Here is a 15,368-nt window from a genome sequence, read left to right on the forward strand (position 1 = left end):
ACAAATCAAATACACAATCCTTTCGGCCCTCAGGCAAAATTGGATGTCTAATATTTTCCTTGCTTCCGTATTTTTAGATGAATACATCGTGTTTTGAAAATAAATTAAGATGTCAATAGTCATTTAATTTGACAAGGGATGATTCATTTTGTAGAATATATGTGTCTCAAGAGTTATTGTTAAATAACTTATTTATTCTATACCTTCATATTTCCAAATATTTAATTATAATGACGTTGATATCAGATTTTGACAAAATTTTAACTTTTAGTTTGTAAATACACGAGAATTCATCATGGTCATTTAAAAGATTTATATCACTCAAACTTTAGATCGTCTGTCAATCCTGAATCTTATTCGGATCGTTTCGGTCTTTTTCTTATGGTTGACATGGGACCAGGGGATCGTACAATACGGAAAAAATACAGGTGTGTTTGTATGCGCGTGCTTCACGAAATAGAACTATATTGTACGGTCACGTGTTGAAAATAAGACTCTACGATTGGACGTATAAATGAGGTATAGAATAATGCATTTTATATCAAAGGGAGAAAATAACAATGGTTCATGTGTATGTGAACGTCTAAGGGTGTGTGTAAGTGCATGTGTATGTGTATGTATAAGTGTACATGTATGTGTATGCGTATGTGTAAGTGTAAGAGTTTGTGTACTTGTATTTGCACGTTTATGTGTACGTGTATGTGTAGGTGTATGTGTATGTGTACGTGCACGTTTATTTATGTGTTAGTGAATGTGTACGTTAATGTGTTTGTGTAAGAGTTTGTATACGTTTTAGTGTATCTGAAGTGTATTAATTTTGTACGGTTAAGTGTACGAGTGAATATAGCTGTATATTAATGTTAACGTGTACGTGTATGTGAACGTGCATGTTAAACTGTATGTGTCTGCGTGTGTTTAGATACATACATGGAAAAGTTGATTTGCAAGAGATGATGCGAAACACAAAGTGCACGTGTTCTTATATATGTAGCTGAGTAATTATTTGATTATTATTCTTCAGTTCGCCCTTTCAAAATTCGTGATAGTGATAATCAAAAATTACATAAGGTTTGACACTTGCCAATGACTTAATTACGAATGCATGCTTTCGGAAGTACATTGCAGGTGAATATACAAGCGCCGGGGGTAATATATTTGACACACTTTAAAGTTTAAATGTGATAATATTTCATTATTCAAGCGCCCTCGCGGGTCACTTACACGGAATGGGAAACATCGTTAATGGACCAATCGCCAAAGCAAATATTGCGACGTATCGAGATCATGAATTGGCTAATGCAGCTATGTGATTGTATTAATTTAAAATATATAATCCTATAGATGGTCAACGGATTGTTTGACTAGTGGCGACTGATCAATTGAAGTGAGAGTACTTCTTGTGAACACTAGTGAGCTTAAACAGAACTTTCTCTACCGACCATTCCTTCTGTTGCTGTATACATACATCTACACGTACAGGTTACGCTGTTCAAATTCTCAGTAAACGCACTCCTATTACTTTGATTATTTATCCACTGATGCTTAAATAACTTCATCAAACAATTGTTTTTGAATTTGAAAATGTCCTTATTTAAGACATGTCAATGCAAATCATCCAGGTGTGGTGATTTTTTTTTACATAATTATGGTTATATAGTATGTACACATTCCAATCTGTATTGTCATCCGTTTTTATGTTTAGAACTACATGTATATAAAAGTACCATGACCGACAATGTATCTATGTTGAATACGAACTACGTGTAACCAAAACAGGTTTAGTTTAGTTTATTCTACTTTCTTTAAGCTCGATTGTGACGAATGCTGATAGCTTAAAGAACCACTTTCAAGTCTTTTTTCTGGAAAGAAACCAGTACTTATGTCATTTTGAGGGGCCATGAGATTGTACCCCTTGTGGGGATGAACCCTCAACCGCTTGTGTGAAAGGCGGACACATTATTTAATTGGCTACGTTTAATACTTAAAGAAATGATGATGAACCAGTTTATCATAGGTAGGGATCTATTGGTAAGACGCAACTAAATAAATTTCCAGTATTTTTTTTGACAATTTGCATGCAAGATTTCTAGTGCTTCACGGGCCCTCAACACTATAAATAGAGAGAAATCTCCACTTTTGTACTAAATATAAACTATAGAAGTTACGTTTCTCGTTAGAAAATTGGTTGAATGTAACCGCTGTGTTTTCGGTAAAATGACAATATCCGTTGCACGAGGACAAAATGTAAACAATAAAAAGTAGATCAATTAGATTCAGCACGTTTAGCCTGTTTTTGAAATCACAAACCATTCAGCTTCAAAACCAATACAGATGGAAGGTAGGCAATTCGGATTCATAATACCACCAAGGTTTAATAACAGAAATGACTAGTCATACAACTGTTTATTTAGGTAATCTCCCTTCTTATACAATATCACTGCATAACAAGCAATACGGATGTGTTTATATTGAAAATCGAGAAGAACGCTACTATGAAAAAGGCCAGAGTTACGGGCCCTGCTATAATTGCCTGTATCGTCTCTTGCAACATGAAGAGCTAAAATATAATACTTAATGTTAATAAATAATAACCCATTCTATATGATAATATATCACATGACGTTTATATGAATCGTGTCCGCATATAAAGCTCCAGTAAAATGTTTCACAGGCCCGAATGTTTCCGTAATTTTCCGTAACATTTCGGGAGTGTTCGAGTGGTGTCGGTCATCTCCGTAGCCGATCGGTTGTATATATGTTTCAATGCGTGTTTGATGGGACGACTTTTCTTCAAATCTGTCTAATTTACTGAATGATAGTTTGTCCTCTGCAAGCTGTAAATGAAAAAAAGCAAAACAATATTATGGAAATGTTGCTGAAAAGATCTGCTAATTGTAGCAATCTAATATAATTTGGTACAATTTCTTGTTTCTAAGTATAATTTATATAAAAAGTCTGAGAAAATATAGTTTGTAAAACGTATTTTTTTCGTTACGAATATATTCGACTGTTTAGCATTCGAGGATGATTTATTGAATGGCTTTAAGTTAATGCGGATTATCACAAACATTTTAACGCTGCATGTATCAGCGCAAGTCTTTCAGCAAAACTGCTTTATAGGTGGCAGTTAAAGTCAGAGATAGTGAAACAAATGATTTGGCTGTAATTGTATAATACATATTATTAAATCCCCCGCCCCCTAAAAAAAGAAGAGAAAATCACCATCTCTGAATGAGTCTGCCCCTTACGATCCTGATGGACAATATAATCTTACCAGAATAACTCGTGCAACCTTAATCCTCCCAGTGTCCAAGCCCCACCTTACCGGGTAATGGCTGGCCAATACAAGAGTTATGGGTTTCTCAGAGCTCCCGCTTATATGAATGTCAGTTTTGTCTGAGAAATGGTTTCCATATATCCCGATTACGTAAATTGAGTCTGATGACGTATTTGGTGACGTCACATTTGTACATGACAACTTATCTGCTGGGGAACCCCATATGGAAATCATTTTAGAACTTGGAGACATCTGGATTTTGCATCCGTCAACGTCAGCTGAAATATAAGAAAATGCCTACAGACTCACTATATTTACCATGATTTCAAGTTATCAACAGCAACCGTTATGTTTTGATTCTTTAATAATCGAGACACTGGTTCATAAGATACTGTATATTTAGAAATCGGTGCAAATAGATAGTATCGTAATACAGCTGATATGACTATATGTATATTGATTGGTGATATTTGTAGACGATGATGCTGATGCTTGTCGACGAGATGCTGATGATATTACGACATGGACGCTTAAGAGAAACACAAAGAAGATTATTTCGAAAAAGATTGCATTACCTGTAAGAAATTTAGATAGTAATACGTAAATGTGACGCAATCTGATAAAACCAGGCCTTAGGATGAAGCTATTTCTTGTGGGAAATCCCCCTTTTTCCAACACGCTGATTTCTAAAGCTCGACCGTGGGATTTATTTTGACTTTCAAAGTTTTTTTTTTATATTTCTCCTGTCAACAGATCACTGTCAAATTACAGCAACAAAGAAAGCCTGCCTCGGTTAAAAACTCTTGCTCAAGTTATTGTCGCATGAGACCTGGTTCCAGCAGGTTATCAACATATCTATTCACCAACTCTGAATTATACTGCTTATACTTATACTGCCTACATTGACTCTCAAGAGCGTATTAAAAACATCCTTACGTAAGCACGTGTCCCGTTGATAATCCTCTCCAAAACACTCGCAATGACCATTGTGACACGTCGCCTGGAACCGATCGCTGCGATAAGATGAACATATTTGATTACAAGGCGTCCGTCCACCCTGTTCCGCAGTTTTTCCGAAATGGAGACCGGAAGTGATCGAAGGTAGTGGCGACAGTGCTGCGGCTTCCACATGCGCAACATCTGTGGGTGGAGAGTGTCCGACTTCTGGTTCTGATTGAAATGGAAGGACATGGTTCTTCAGCTTGAAAGGAATTATACTTTACTGAATTGAGCAGCATAATGACATTTATACAGGATGTATGTGCATTAGATTGAATGTGAAGACACATTTCGCATTTCGGCTTTGATATGTGTATCTCATATTCAGTTAATTCAATTTATTGAATAGAAACTAGTATCGGTGTGCATTCTGAGAGAGCATGAGAAAAGGGTAATGGCTGGCTTACACATACGCCCTCTTTAATGAAAGGCAGACACCTATATAACTAGAACACTTTCACCATCGATTGTTATGTATTTTTTAAATGTTATCTATATATTAAAGGGACTGTACACCAGATTGGCACCAAAAAAGTTTTTTTCTATAACGAATTTCAGGACAATTATTTAATGAAATGTTTCACTCTTTGATATCATAATTGACAAAAAAACATACCAAAATTGAAAAAAAATCGAGTCGGAGACCGGGCTCGAACCGGTGTTGCCAAAATTGCAGTCCAGTGCTGTATCCACTGTGCAACCAAGGCTTACTCTACACAGTTGGAATATTAAAGCTATATACCTAACATGGTCATATCACGTGATAAAATCGACTAGCCAATCACGCATAAGGAATGAATTCTACTAGGTAGACATACCTAATAATACTTTTTAATGGAAAAATGCGATAAAACTGCGAAAAAACAAATTAATTGTAAACTATGTAGTATTTCAGCTTGTAAGTTCTAATGCATTGTACATATCGATACCAAGTTTATGTCAGTTTTCGACAATTTTCTGGGGTTTTTTTTCGCTGGTTTATCATACGGAGTACAGTCCCTTTAAATCGTGTTTTTTAATTTCACCTTTTGAGACCTCGACGATGTCTGTATGACCCTTATTTCGTAGACCGCAATCGCCACAACAACGGATGACGTCAACACAAATATTGTGATTAACGCTATGTAGACTGTACGCGCGTTACAACACGTCCGTGGTTTGCGAACATCTTTCTCCAGCGTAAGTTCCATTTGCTGTCGCGGGCTCACAGATCGAATGTGGGAGGGGAGCGAACCGGAAGACATGCTGAAGTAACTTCCAGTTGTCTGAACTAGTCCTCTCTGAAAACGAGTAGGTGTATTGTATATGGAGTACAAACGGGTCAAAATGTATGCTAGCATTTAATCGTTGCAATTCGGTGTGTCGATATTTTTTTGAAAAACACATAATTTATCGGAGTACCTATATTTAGAACGTAAAGGAAGAGCACCATACTCATTTGCGCATAAGGTTTCCAGACACGCACTCATAGAAGTTCATATTTGTAGCATATTACTTTGAAATCCTTTAACAAATTGTTGACACCCGCGATGAACAGACAGCAATTTCCTTACTTAACCGTTTTAAAACGAACAAGACAAATTACACTCGACAACTGAGAAAATAGTTCAGACATAAAAGCTGAAATTCATACATGAGATTTAGTCCTAGGGGACTTTTCAATAAAAGTCGTAAGCAACAAATAACCAAACCAATTAAAACTAGTGGCAAAGCAACCTACATAAATCCTTTTATGTCTGATGAAATGGTATACCCATTTGTGAATTTAAACGAGTAAATTAAGTTAAATATAATATAAGCCACTCTCGTACCTTATCACACGCAACTTAATATTTTATAAATGTCTTTCAGCATTTTGCAAACCGCTAAACAGTATATCTGACAAGATTATCGTACCTCCATTTTTGTATATCTGACGTCAGTGTTGTCGTCTGTAGTCCCTGTTGTTTCTGGATCCTCCATTTCCAGTCTACCTCAGTCTGTAAACAGCATTCATCCACATTTCTTAAGTTAAGATTTCATACAATTAGTATTTTAACAACAAAACAGCAACGGCGCTTAAGTACATTTAAATTGAAATGTGTAAAAACAAAAAAACAAAACAATAATCCACAGGTGTTTAATTCAGATTGAATCCAAGTCTCTAAACAACAACGCAGTTTCTTAAGTTAGTTCTAATCGAGTCTGTTAACGACACAATTCCACTTGCGCTAAGTCAGTGAGTTCTCTAAACCACATAACAACACAGTCGTCTTTTCCAAACCAATATTCTAGGCAGAAAGCACCACAAGCGGTTAGTTTTTAATGCAAAACTCAACTAAGGTAATAAATCTTAACGGAAATCTGTAAACAGCAAAATACCACTGCCACAATTTTTTGATCAATGAAGAATACACACGCTCAAATATCTGAAATATTGAAAACCACTAATCGTATGTTTCAACCTTGCAAAAACCATTAACAACAAGTGCTGGTGCATTCAGTAAACCTTAATGTTATGGTGGCTGATTTCTGTCACTTCTAGGTTTTACACTGTATCGGCGAAAGGTCGAAAATGCAACAATGCGAAAATGGCTCAGCTACCAGGGTTAAAATTGCCAAAATGCCATGACGAAAAATGCGACAATGCAATAATGCGAAAATGGCTCAAATGACAGGGTGCAAAATGCAAAAAAAATGCCCTATTGCAAAAATTGCCAATTGGCAGGGCGAAAGAGCAAAAATGCGACGATGCGAAAATGCAAAATTAGCATGGCGAAAATGGCCCAATTGGCATGGCGAAAACTGCTTATTCGCCTCACAACTTTTGGAAAAGTATTTTCTTATGATATGTACCACTCGTTGAACTGTTTCTTTTATGACCATTCATGTAATTAAATATGATCTTTCATTGAACTCGACAAACCTATATATATGAGTTATATAAATTTCCTACTGCAAGATACAATATAAAAGAGCCTCTATTTAAAGTCGGGTATATGTTAACAAAAAACAATAGGTTAATTTGTTACAACACAAAGACCCATTCCATACCGGGAGCTGTTTATTATAGGTTTCTTCAAATATGTTAACTTACTTAACCTCTTTAAAAACGTGTTGTTGCAGCTACGTGCAGTTATGCCTACATTTTAACAACTATATATGTCGGCAGGTTCATTTGCTGGACACGATATTATATTATATGTTTAAGGAAGCACTTGAAAGTGAAGTATTAGATTATCATTATTTTATAAGATAGTATCACTGATTTGCACTTGAGTGATGCGATAAAACGTATGAGGGTGTTCTTGAATACTTTTTGTTGATATAAAGGCTAACATATGGTATGTTACTTCCAGTCTAATTAACAACAGTATCACACATGGAATCCTGGCTAAACCTAACTATATTTGTAAGGTGTATCAACTTGTCCTTAACAAGTGCAAGCATTTTATCTGACGGAACAAGTTTTTTGGCATATTTTCTGAATCATTTTGCTCACAATCCCAACTATTAAATGTATCTGTCAAAATGATCTTCCTACTTTATTGATTGGACCAGACTGGTCTTTAACAGTAGGCATGATCTCACATTTTGAGGATGTCAGGAAACTGGCTCTATCCGTTTGTTAGAATGTATGTTACATATTATAAAAGAAATATACCCCAAGGGGGCAACAGCGATGTATAGTTAATCGTTGAAATTCATGTTTGGCAATTATTAAGAATGACGTCATATTTCGATAAATGAATCGAATTAATCATGAAGATCAATAACCCAAATTCTATGCACAACATACTTCACTCCAATTGGCAAGTCATCTAGAACGTATCCGTTTTTATCCCACATATGGTAGTAATACAGTATTTAGAATGCGGCACACGTTCGAATGCCTTTGCTGTTTAATGAAATCACCAACACATTTTGAAGTAATTTTAACAGAAACAATGATAAACTGATCACCCTAGAACACCCATCTGTCTACAACTCAAATTATATGTTGTTGCAAAGGAAACACTGTTCTTTCTAAACGTGTATAAAATATATGTCATACTGTTGATTCTTAGTTGTTCCTTGTTCTGTGGTAAACCTGAGGCATGAAGATGAATTACTACATTTTGTCTAGATAATTAAAATTATTTAACAATTTTTACAGTACCGCCAAGCCGCGTTTAGTAAATACCATGTCTTCATAATATGTTGCATGTATGATTCGATACAACTTTGATTTATCAAATAAATATTCAGCGACGATTTTCTAGCCAGTCCTGCCAGACTTTTCTCAGAGAGAAATATCCCTCTAATCAGACATAATCCATTTATTTCTTATTTGACTATTCTCCGGAGAGAAATGGGAAGTTTTGGGGTGAAATGGCATTACCAAAAATGAGCCATTGCTTTAATATATAGGCTCTAGGATGCTTGTCTCGTTTATTAATGGGATCGGTGCTAGACTTCTTTATATGTAGATGCTATAAATGTAAATATTCATGAAAGTTTCACACGTCTGAGGCATCAACCTAAATTGAAACTTGTGTTATAAATTAACAAGAACATACTATAATTTTGTTAAAGTATAGTAGTAGCTTGTGTCATTACTGTTTACAACTACAATGAATTTCAATTATGCCATACGTATTTGATTAATTCTTTTAGCGTCAGGTTCCAATTTGAAAAGCTACCTACCAGACACAATTGAAAACAGATAAAACGTGTCGAGAAACAAAACGCTTCATATCCAATTTAATTCAACCCATTCCAGAGTTGATGCAGCTGGCGCATCGAAAAGCAAAACGGCAATGAAAGAAACACATGCAACACCTGATCATTTATAAATGCCATTGGTATCTCTATTTTATGTTTTATGATATTCTTCTAGACCTGCATTTATTATATAAATACAACTCTTATTTTAGTTTTCTTTGCAATAATTGATTTTAATCTTTTTTGTAGTCGTTTTGTTGTTGTTTTTTGGGGTGGGAAGTGGGTGTAGACTCAATTCCAGATTGCCCGATGATGTTAAACATAGAACCATGTTGTCATTGCTTTAAAAGGGGCACAATAAAGGTTGATGAAAAAAGTGTTGATGATTTGTTTCTTAATTTTAATGCATTATTAAGTTAAACTCATTTGACTTTAATGATAAAAAGCAAGCGTATGATAAGAGCATACTTAAACAAGATCACATTTGTAAATGCTGTTTTCAATTAATTGCAACGTGGCCAACAATTACCCAGTTTAAAAAGCACTAGCATATCGCACATTATTACAATATTACTGTCGCGTATTCACTATATTACTGTTACGTTATAATTATAGTAGTGTTGCGTTATCATGATCGTACTGTCGAGTTATCCATTATCGTTCTGTCGAGTTATCGTTATGGTACTGTCTCTTTACATGAAATAATGCAGTTTAAATAGGGATAAACATTACAAACTTTATATATTATTATCACGCTGAATCACGCCATGCTGCCCAGTGGTAATTCTGTTTTAGATATCTTTAATAGACAGCTACAAGCTGACATAAATCACTCGCTAGTATGTTCCCTGACTTAAAGCTCAACTATTTGATATTTGGGCCCGATAATATAATTATACCCAAAACATTATTCTCACCATTTTTACTTAAATTGCCCCCTATGGATACATAATTTACCATTTGAAATCAAATTGACAATCAACAAGAGATACGCGATACAACCATATGCATCAGTATCAGTCAGAATTGGGGATTTTATCAATTTATATATAATACTTGTATGGTAATTATATCCTTAAACCGATTTTCACCATCTCTGACTGATAATGACACGTATACATAACCCATACATCAATTGAAATAAAATGAACAATTAACAAGAGATACGTGATAAAACCATAGGTGGCAGAATCAGAAAAAATCTTTTTGATAACCATTTCTGACTGACACTGCCACCTATGGATACGACATACATTAATTAAAATTATTCTTTGACATAAGTTGAATGAAAAACATTCTAATGAAATATATATCAGCATCCTCCTTAATGAGAACGTTTAAAGCATTTCAAATTGGAATAAAAACAACTTACTTTGCTTAACATACATCCTATGAACAAGTATCCTCAATGGGTGATTTATTTATAAAAACAAGTCTTCTATCTAAACCACTTCTTTCTTTTGCAGACGAAATCAAAACATTAAAATATCCGTTTCCCAGTGAGAACAATTAATGTTATTTTCCGAGGATAAACGACCATTTCCGAAGACTATCTCGTTACTACACCAAAGTAAAACGGAAATCACCGATAATTGCCGTACATAAACTCGTATGCCATCTGTCACAGTGAAATGATTCAAGATGCCGGTATTTAAAGATATCTCACTATCAGCTCACGGAAATTGCCTTGTTTTGTGTGGGATTTTCGGAACAGTGTCTGTGGAGTATCGACAGCTTTCCCGGTTTAATGTGTACAAAGATTGCAATATTTCAAGTAGAGGATCGCTACAGCATAATGGTTTTTGCTCATTTTAGTTAAAAGCATTTTCCGTTATCATGGTTTTCAATTTCAACTTGTTTATAATTTAAAACAGCGTGAGTTTTACAATGTCCTTGCGATTTAAAAGGAAATATGTCTATTTTTACCGAAATATGAGAATTGAACCAAACATTTGTTGACGCGTTTTGGAAATATAGTCAATAATTATTACAAGTTAGTGCGGGTTACAGCGTACTAAATTGAGCACATTTTTGTTATAAGTATTTTCCGTGTTTATGGTTTGCGATTTTAATGCTTAACTTATTAATAATTTAATCGATCCTGAGGTATGCAATGCCCTAGGCTTCAATTGAAACATTTTTTTTAACGAAATACCAGAATTCAGTCAATTCATTTTACTAGAATTATTCAAGTAAGTGAGTGTTACAGCATATGGAATTCAGCAGATTATCGTTAAAAGCATGTTCGTGTTTATGGTTTGCGATTTCAATATTTGCCTTGTTAATTATTTAAGCGAGTGCGAGAGAAGACAATGCAATTGAGTTAAATATTTAAACGTTCCATTATTACGCGTTATAAAAAATCATTCAATAATTAGAGGATTTGTTGCTTTAGTTTTCTCATTGTATTTATATCAGTAAATATGCAAATATTTGTTATGATATATTCTATGAGTTGATGTCAAGCTCAGTTGAATCATGTATAAATTTTTCATCTAAACATTTATTAAAATCATTTGTTTTAAGAAGCAAGTTATGGATAATGATATTAACCCTTGTTGTTAAAATTTAATCTCAGTTTCTACTTGCTAATATATTTTACAATCAACGATGTGTAATTGCACAGCATACAACATTATTGAATGCATAATGATATTTTTTTTATTTACCATATCGCTATTGAACTTTTGTTGAAGTGTTCACTTTGGGTCGGATCCTTTCACTGCGTTAAACCTTGATATTATATTGAAAACCCATCCAGACAATTATAAGCCTGCCATACAAACCGGACCATATTGTGAATACGCGGCTGTGCATTATAACCTCTATAAATATGCTGCACCTGATTCATGTAATTACGACGGCGAATTGAGCTTATAAGCACATCTTAACGGTCCCTTATTTATCCAAAAAGCCTTTATGATTGACAGCTGTGGATGAATTATAGAGATCTGGGTCGCGTGGCGACTGCTTTTATCCATTGAAAATTATTCACTGTGTGGTGATTGATATTCATTGCATTACTTCTGGTTTTGAATAAGAATTATTTGTTTAATAAGACGTTAAGGTATCATTTCAAAAATGATCTGTCTGAATTTAAAACTGGAAAAAAGACACCCGGTTAAGATATTAAATTATGAATTTATTCTCTCATATAAAACACATGTATCAGGCACATATCCTAGGTAAAGTGTTATATTGATTTAAATACATTTCCTTGCTTGGTATATTATTGACCTGACTAAAGAAAATTAATTTAAATACAAACCACAAGCAAAACTAAGGTAAACGAAATTACAACCCCGCCTGTTGCGATGTTTTCTTCCAAATGCTTTTTGCTTGATGAACACTACATATATTAAAAAAGAAGAGCGCAAAAAGCACGTCCTTCGGACATTCCAATGTAATACAAATATTTATAAAACTGTAGTTCAAGGTTTCACAATCCAGTATGTTAATGTTTGTGAGCAGGCAATGTTTGTTTTTTTAAATATTAATATATTTATGTTTAGACGAATGCCTTATGATTACTGGTCTTGATAAACCTCATGTGCACACGTTATTTATTTAACAGCGTGTATACTAACTTATTCTACATTACGCTCGTTGACACGGTGTTGTGCGGGAACCGCGGACTCTATCCAGTTTGACGACATTTTCCGGATACCATGAAGAACTGGGAGTCGGTCGAAAGCTGTTGTTTATAGATTTTCATTAAAAGTTTCTTCCCACATGTTTACAAACTTAACCTCTTAAAAACCTTCGGGTTGTAACTGCATAGCAGCTATATGCTCTAGAATATTTCGACAGGTTCATTTGTTGGAAACATAATTACAATTTTTCAGAAAGAACTTGATCGTGAAATATTAGATTATCATTATCCTTATTGTATACGATGTAATCACTAATTTGCACTTGATTTTAGAAATATGCAAATTAATGTTTGAGGGTGTACTTAAATACTTCTCGTGTTAATTTGTTTTTGTTATAAAGGCTATAATACGGTATTCATCTTTCCATTTAATTAATAACAGTGTCACCAATGACTCTTTGCTAAATAAAATATCTCTGTGGGGAGTATAATCTCATTTTAAAAGTGCAAGCATTTTATCTGACGGAATAAGTTTATTGCATATTTTCTAAATCATTTCACTCACAATCCAAGAATTAAATGTATTTGTAAGACCCATCTTCCTACTTTATTGATCGGACCAGACTGGTCTTTAACAGCAGGAAAAAAATCTTACATAACGAGATGAGGAAGCATACTTGCTCTATCCGTTTGTTATTGTAAAGGCTACACATTAAACGAATACAATCAAAGCGCGCGATTTTGACGTATATTGTTTTGTTGAAATAATGAAATCCAAGTTTTAAGTATTACGTCACTTTCCGATAAATCAATCGACTTCAAGTGCAAGTCAATAACCCAAATTCTATGCACATAATACTTTAATGCGATTCGCCTGTCATTTAGAAATTGTACGGTTTCATCCCACATATGGTATTAATAAAGTATTTGGAATGCGGCACAAGTTCGAAAGCCATTCCTGTTTAATGAAGTCGCCAACACATTTCGTTACCTTAACAGAAACGATGATTTACTGAACACCCCGGGAGAGTGATCCGTCTGCCATTCTTATTATAACTGTTCTTTTCATACATGTAAAATATATACGTGATACTTTTGATTCATTAGTTGTTCCTTGTTAGAGACTGTTTTCTTTTTGTTTTGGTATGTACATGTACTCCATTATCGGAACGGTTACATGAAGGTTAAACCGTGCTATAATACTGTAGATAATGTACATTACAGCGATATTCACTTATAAATACGCTCGCTAGTTATTCAACGTTGTCCTTAACAACATGGTACACACCAGTTACTTCACCCTATACCCTCGTGATTTAAATTATTAACTCGAGCTCCACAGTATCACCAACTCAGGATGTTCGTGCAGCATTATAATTATTTGTTTTTGTCGCCATTCTATTTGTACATGTTTCGCCAGATGGGTCATTGACCTCTTTTAAATTAAAGTTATGTTATGTTCTGTATTACTTAGACGGTGATGTTATAATATTTGATTTCCTAACTTGGCTGTAAACAAGGTTCGTTATAAATTCAACACTAGTATTACCACATAACTGTGGTCGTTATCGCTCTCTCGCAATTAATGTGTTAATAAAACATGCGTAGAACATTAAATACAACCTAAAATCGTGTGGACAATATTTGCCGGGATGAAACTGTATTTAATTTTCTTTAAGCGTCAGGTTTCAATTTGAAAACCTTTCTACATACCTGAAAATATATTAAAATGAATGTCGAGACACAAAACCCCTTATATCATTCTTAACTCAACCCATTTGTGAGATGAAACAGCTGGCGCTTGGAAAAGTAATACGACAATGAACTAAACACCTACTAAATGATAAATGCCTTTGATATCTCTATTGTATTGTTTGTTATGTACTCCTTAACCTGTTTTAGTATTACATTAGCGTCCATTTCAAGTATTTTTTTTTGCAATTTCTTGACTTTTCAAAGGACGTTTTCTTGTTGTTGTTTTGTTTTTATTGTTGTAATTATTGTTGTGGTTGTTATGGTTGTAGTTGTTGCTGTTGTTGTTCGTATTCTTGCCCCCCCCCCACATAGAGAAGGTACAATCCCAAAACCCACTCCGATAATGCTGTTGATCTATAACGCGGTGTTAGAGAGTACGATAATAAAAGAAATCACGAAACTACGATAACGGAAACGCTACAGTACGATGATGATAACGCGACATAACAATACTACGATAACGAACCCGCGATATCACGGTATTTCTGACAACGTTTCATTTGCAAAACTCTTGATGCATTTGATGATCATATCAAATACGCAGGCACTGCTTCCAAAAGCAAACCATACTTTTTAAATGCTCTGAAGAAATTTCAAATTGAAAGAAAAACACAACTTACTTTACTTAACATGTATCCTATGAGCAGATATCCTCAGTGGATGATTCATTATCAAAAAAAGTCCTCTAGCTTAACCACTTCTTTTTTCTGCAGAAGAAATGAAAACATTAAAGAGTATAATTGTCATTATTTCCGAGATAAAACGACCATGTCCGAAGCCTTTCTCGTTATTGTACCACAGTGAAACGGAAATTACCGAAGCATTACCGATAATTGCCGAACATAACCTCGTATGCCATATGTTAGAGTGAAATGACTCCAGCTTCCGGTATTTAAAGAGATTTAACTAGAAACTCTGTCCAATTACATTGCTTTGTTTGTGGTATTCAGAACAGTGTCTGTGGTTTTGTGTTCTTGGTTTGCGATTAAAATGCTTTACTTTTTTAGTTCAGCGTGCGTGAGCAATAGATCGCATGACATTTTAATTTAGTTTTAGTTTATA

The 15,368-nt window shown here is 34.4% G+C and overlaps 1 protein-coding gene across 3 annotated transcripts; it reads right to left on the reverse strand.

The window, feature by feature from the left end:
- Positions 1–2,422: 2,422 nt before the first annotated feature.
- Positions 2,423–15,035, reverse strand: LOC128203518 (uncharacterized). Of its 3 annotated transcripts, none has more exons than XM_052904964.1 (6): positions 14,927–15,035; positions 6,173–6,255; positions 5,302–5,556; positions 4,214–4,478; positions 3,275–3,555; positions 2,423–2,834 (listed from the first exon to the last, which is right to left on the reverse strand). In XM_052904964.1, exons 2-6 carry the CDS (start codon positions 6,236–6,238, stop codon positions 2,613–2,615), a joined length of 1,089 nt encoding a protein of 362 aa, XP_052760924.1. In that variant the 5' UTR covers positions 6,239–6,255; positions 14,927–15,035; the 3' UTR covers positions 2,423–2,612. The 3 variants fall into 3 exon arrangements, with proteins under 3 accessions (XP_052760924.1, XP_052760922.1, XP_052760923.1); XM_052904962.1 differs by lacking the exon at positions 14,927–15,035 and adding an exon at positions 10,332–10,646; XM_052904963.1 differs by lacking the exon at positions 14,927–15,035 and having other exon boundaries at positions 6,173–6,612.
- Between the last annotated feature and the right edge of the window lie 333 nt (positions 15,036–15,368).

Source organism: Mya arenaria, chromosome 9, assembly GCF_026914265.1.
Source record: "Mya arenaria isolate MELC-2E11 chromosome 9, ASM2691426v1".
NCBI classification, from domain to species: domain Eukaryota; kingdom Metazoa; phylum Mollusca; class Bivalvia; order Myida; family Myidae; genus Mya; species Mya arenaria.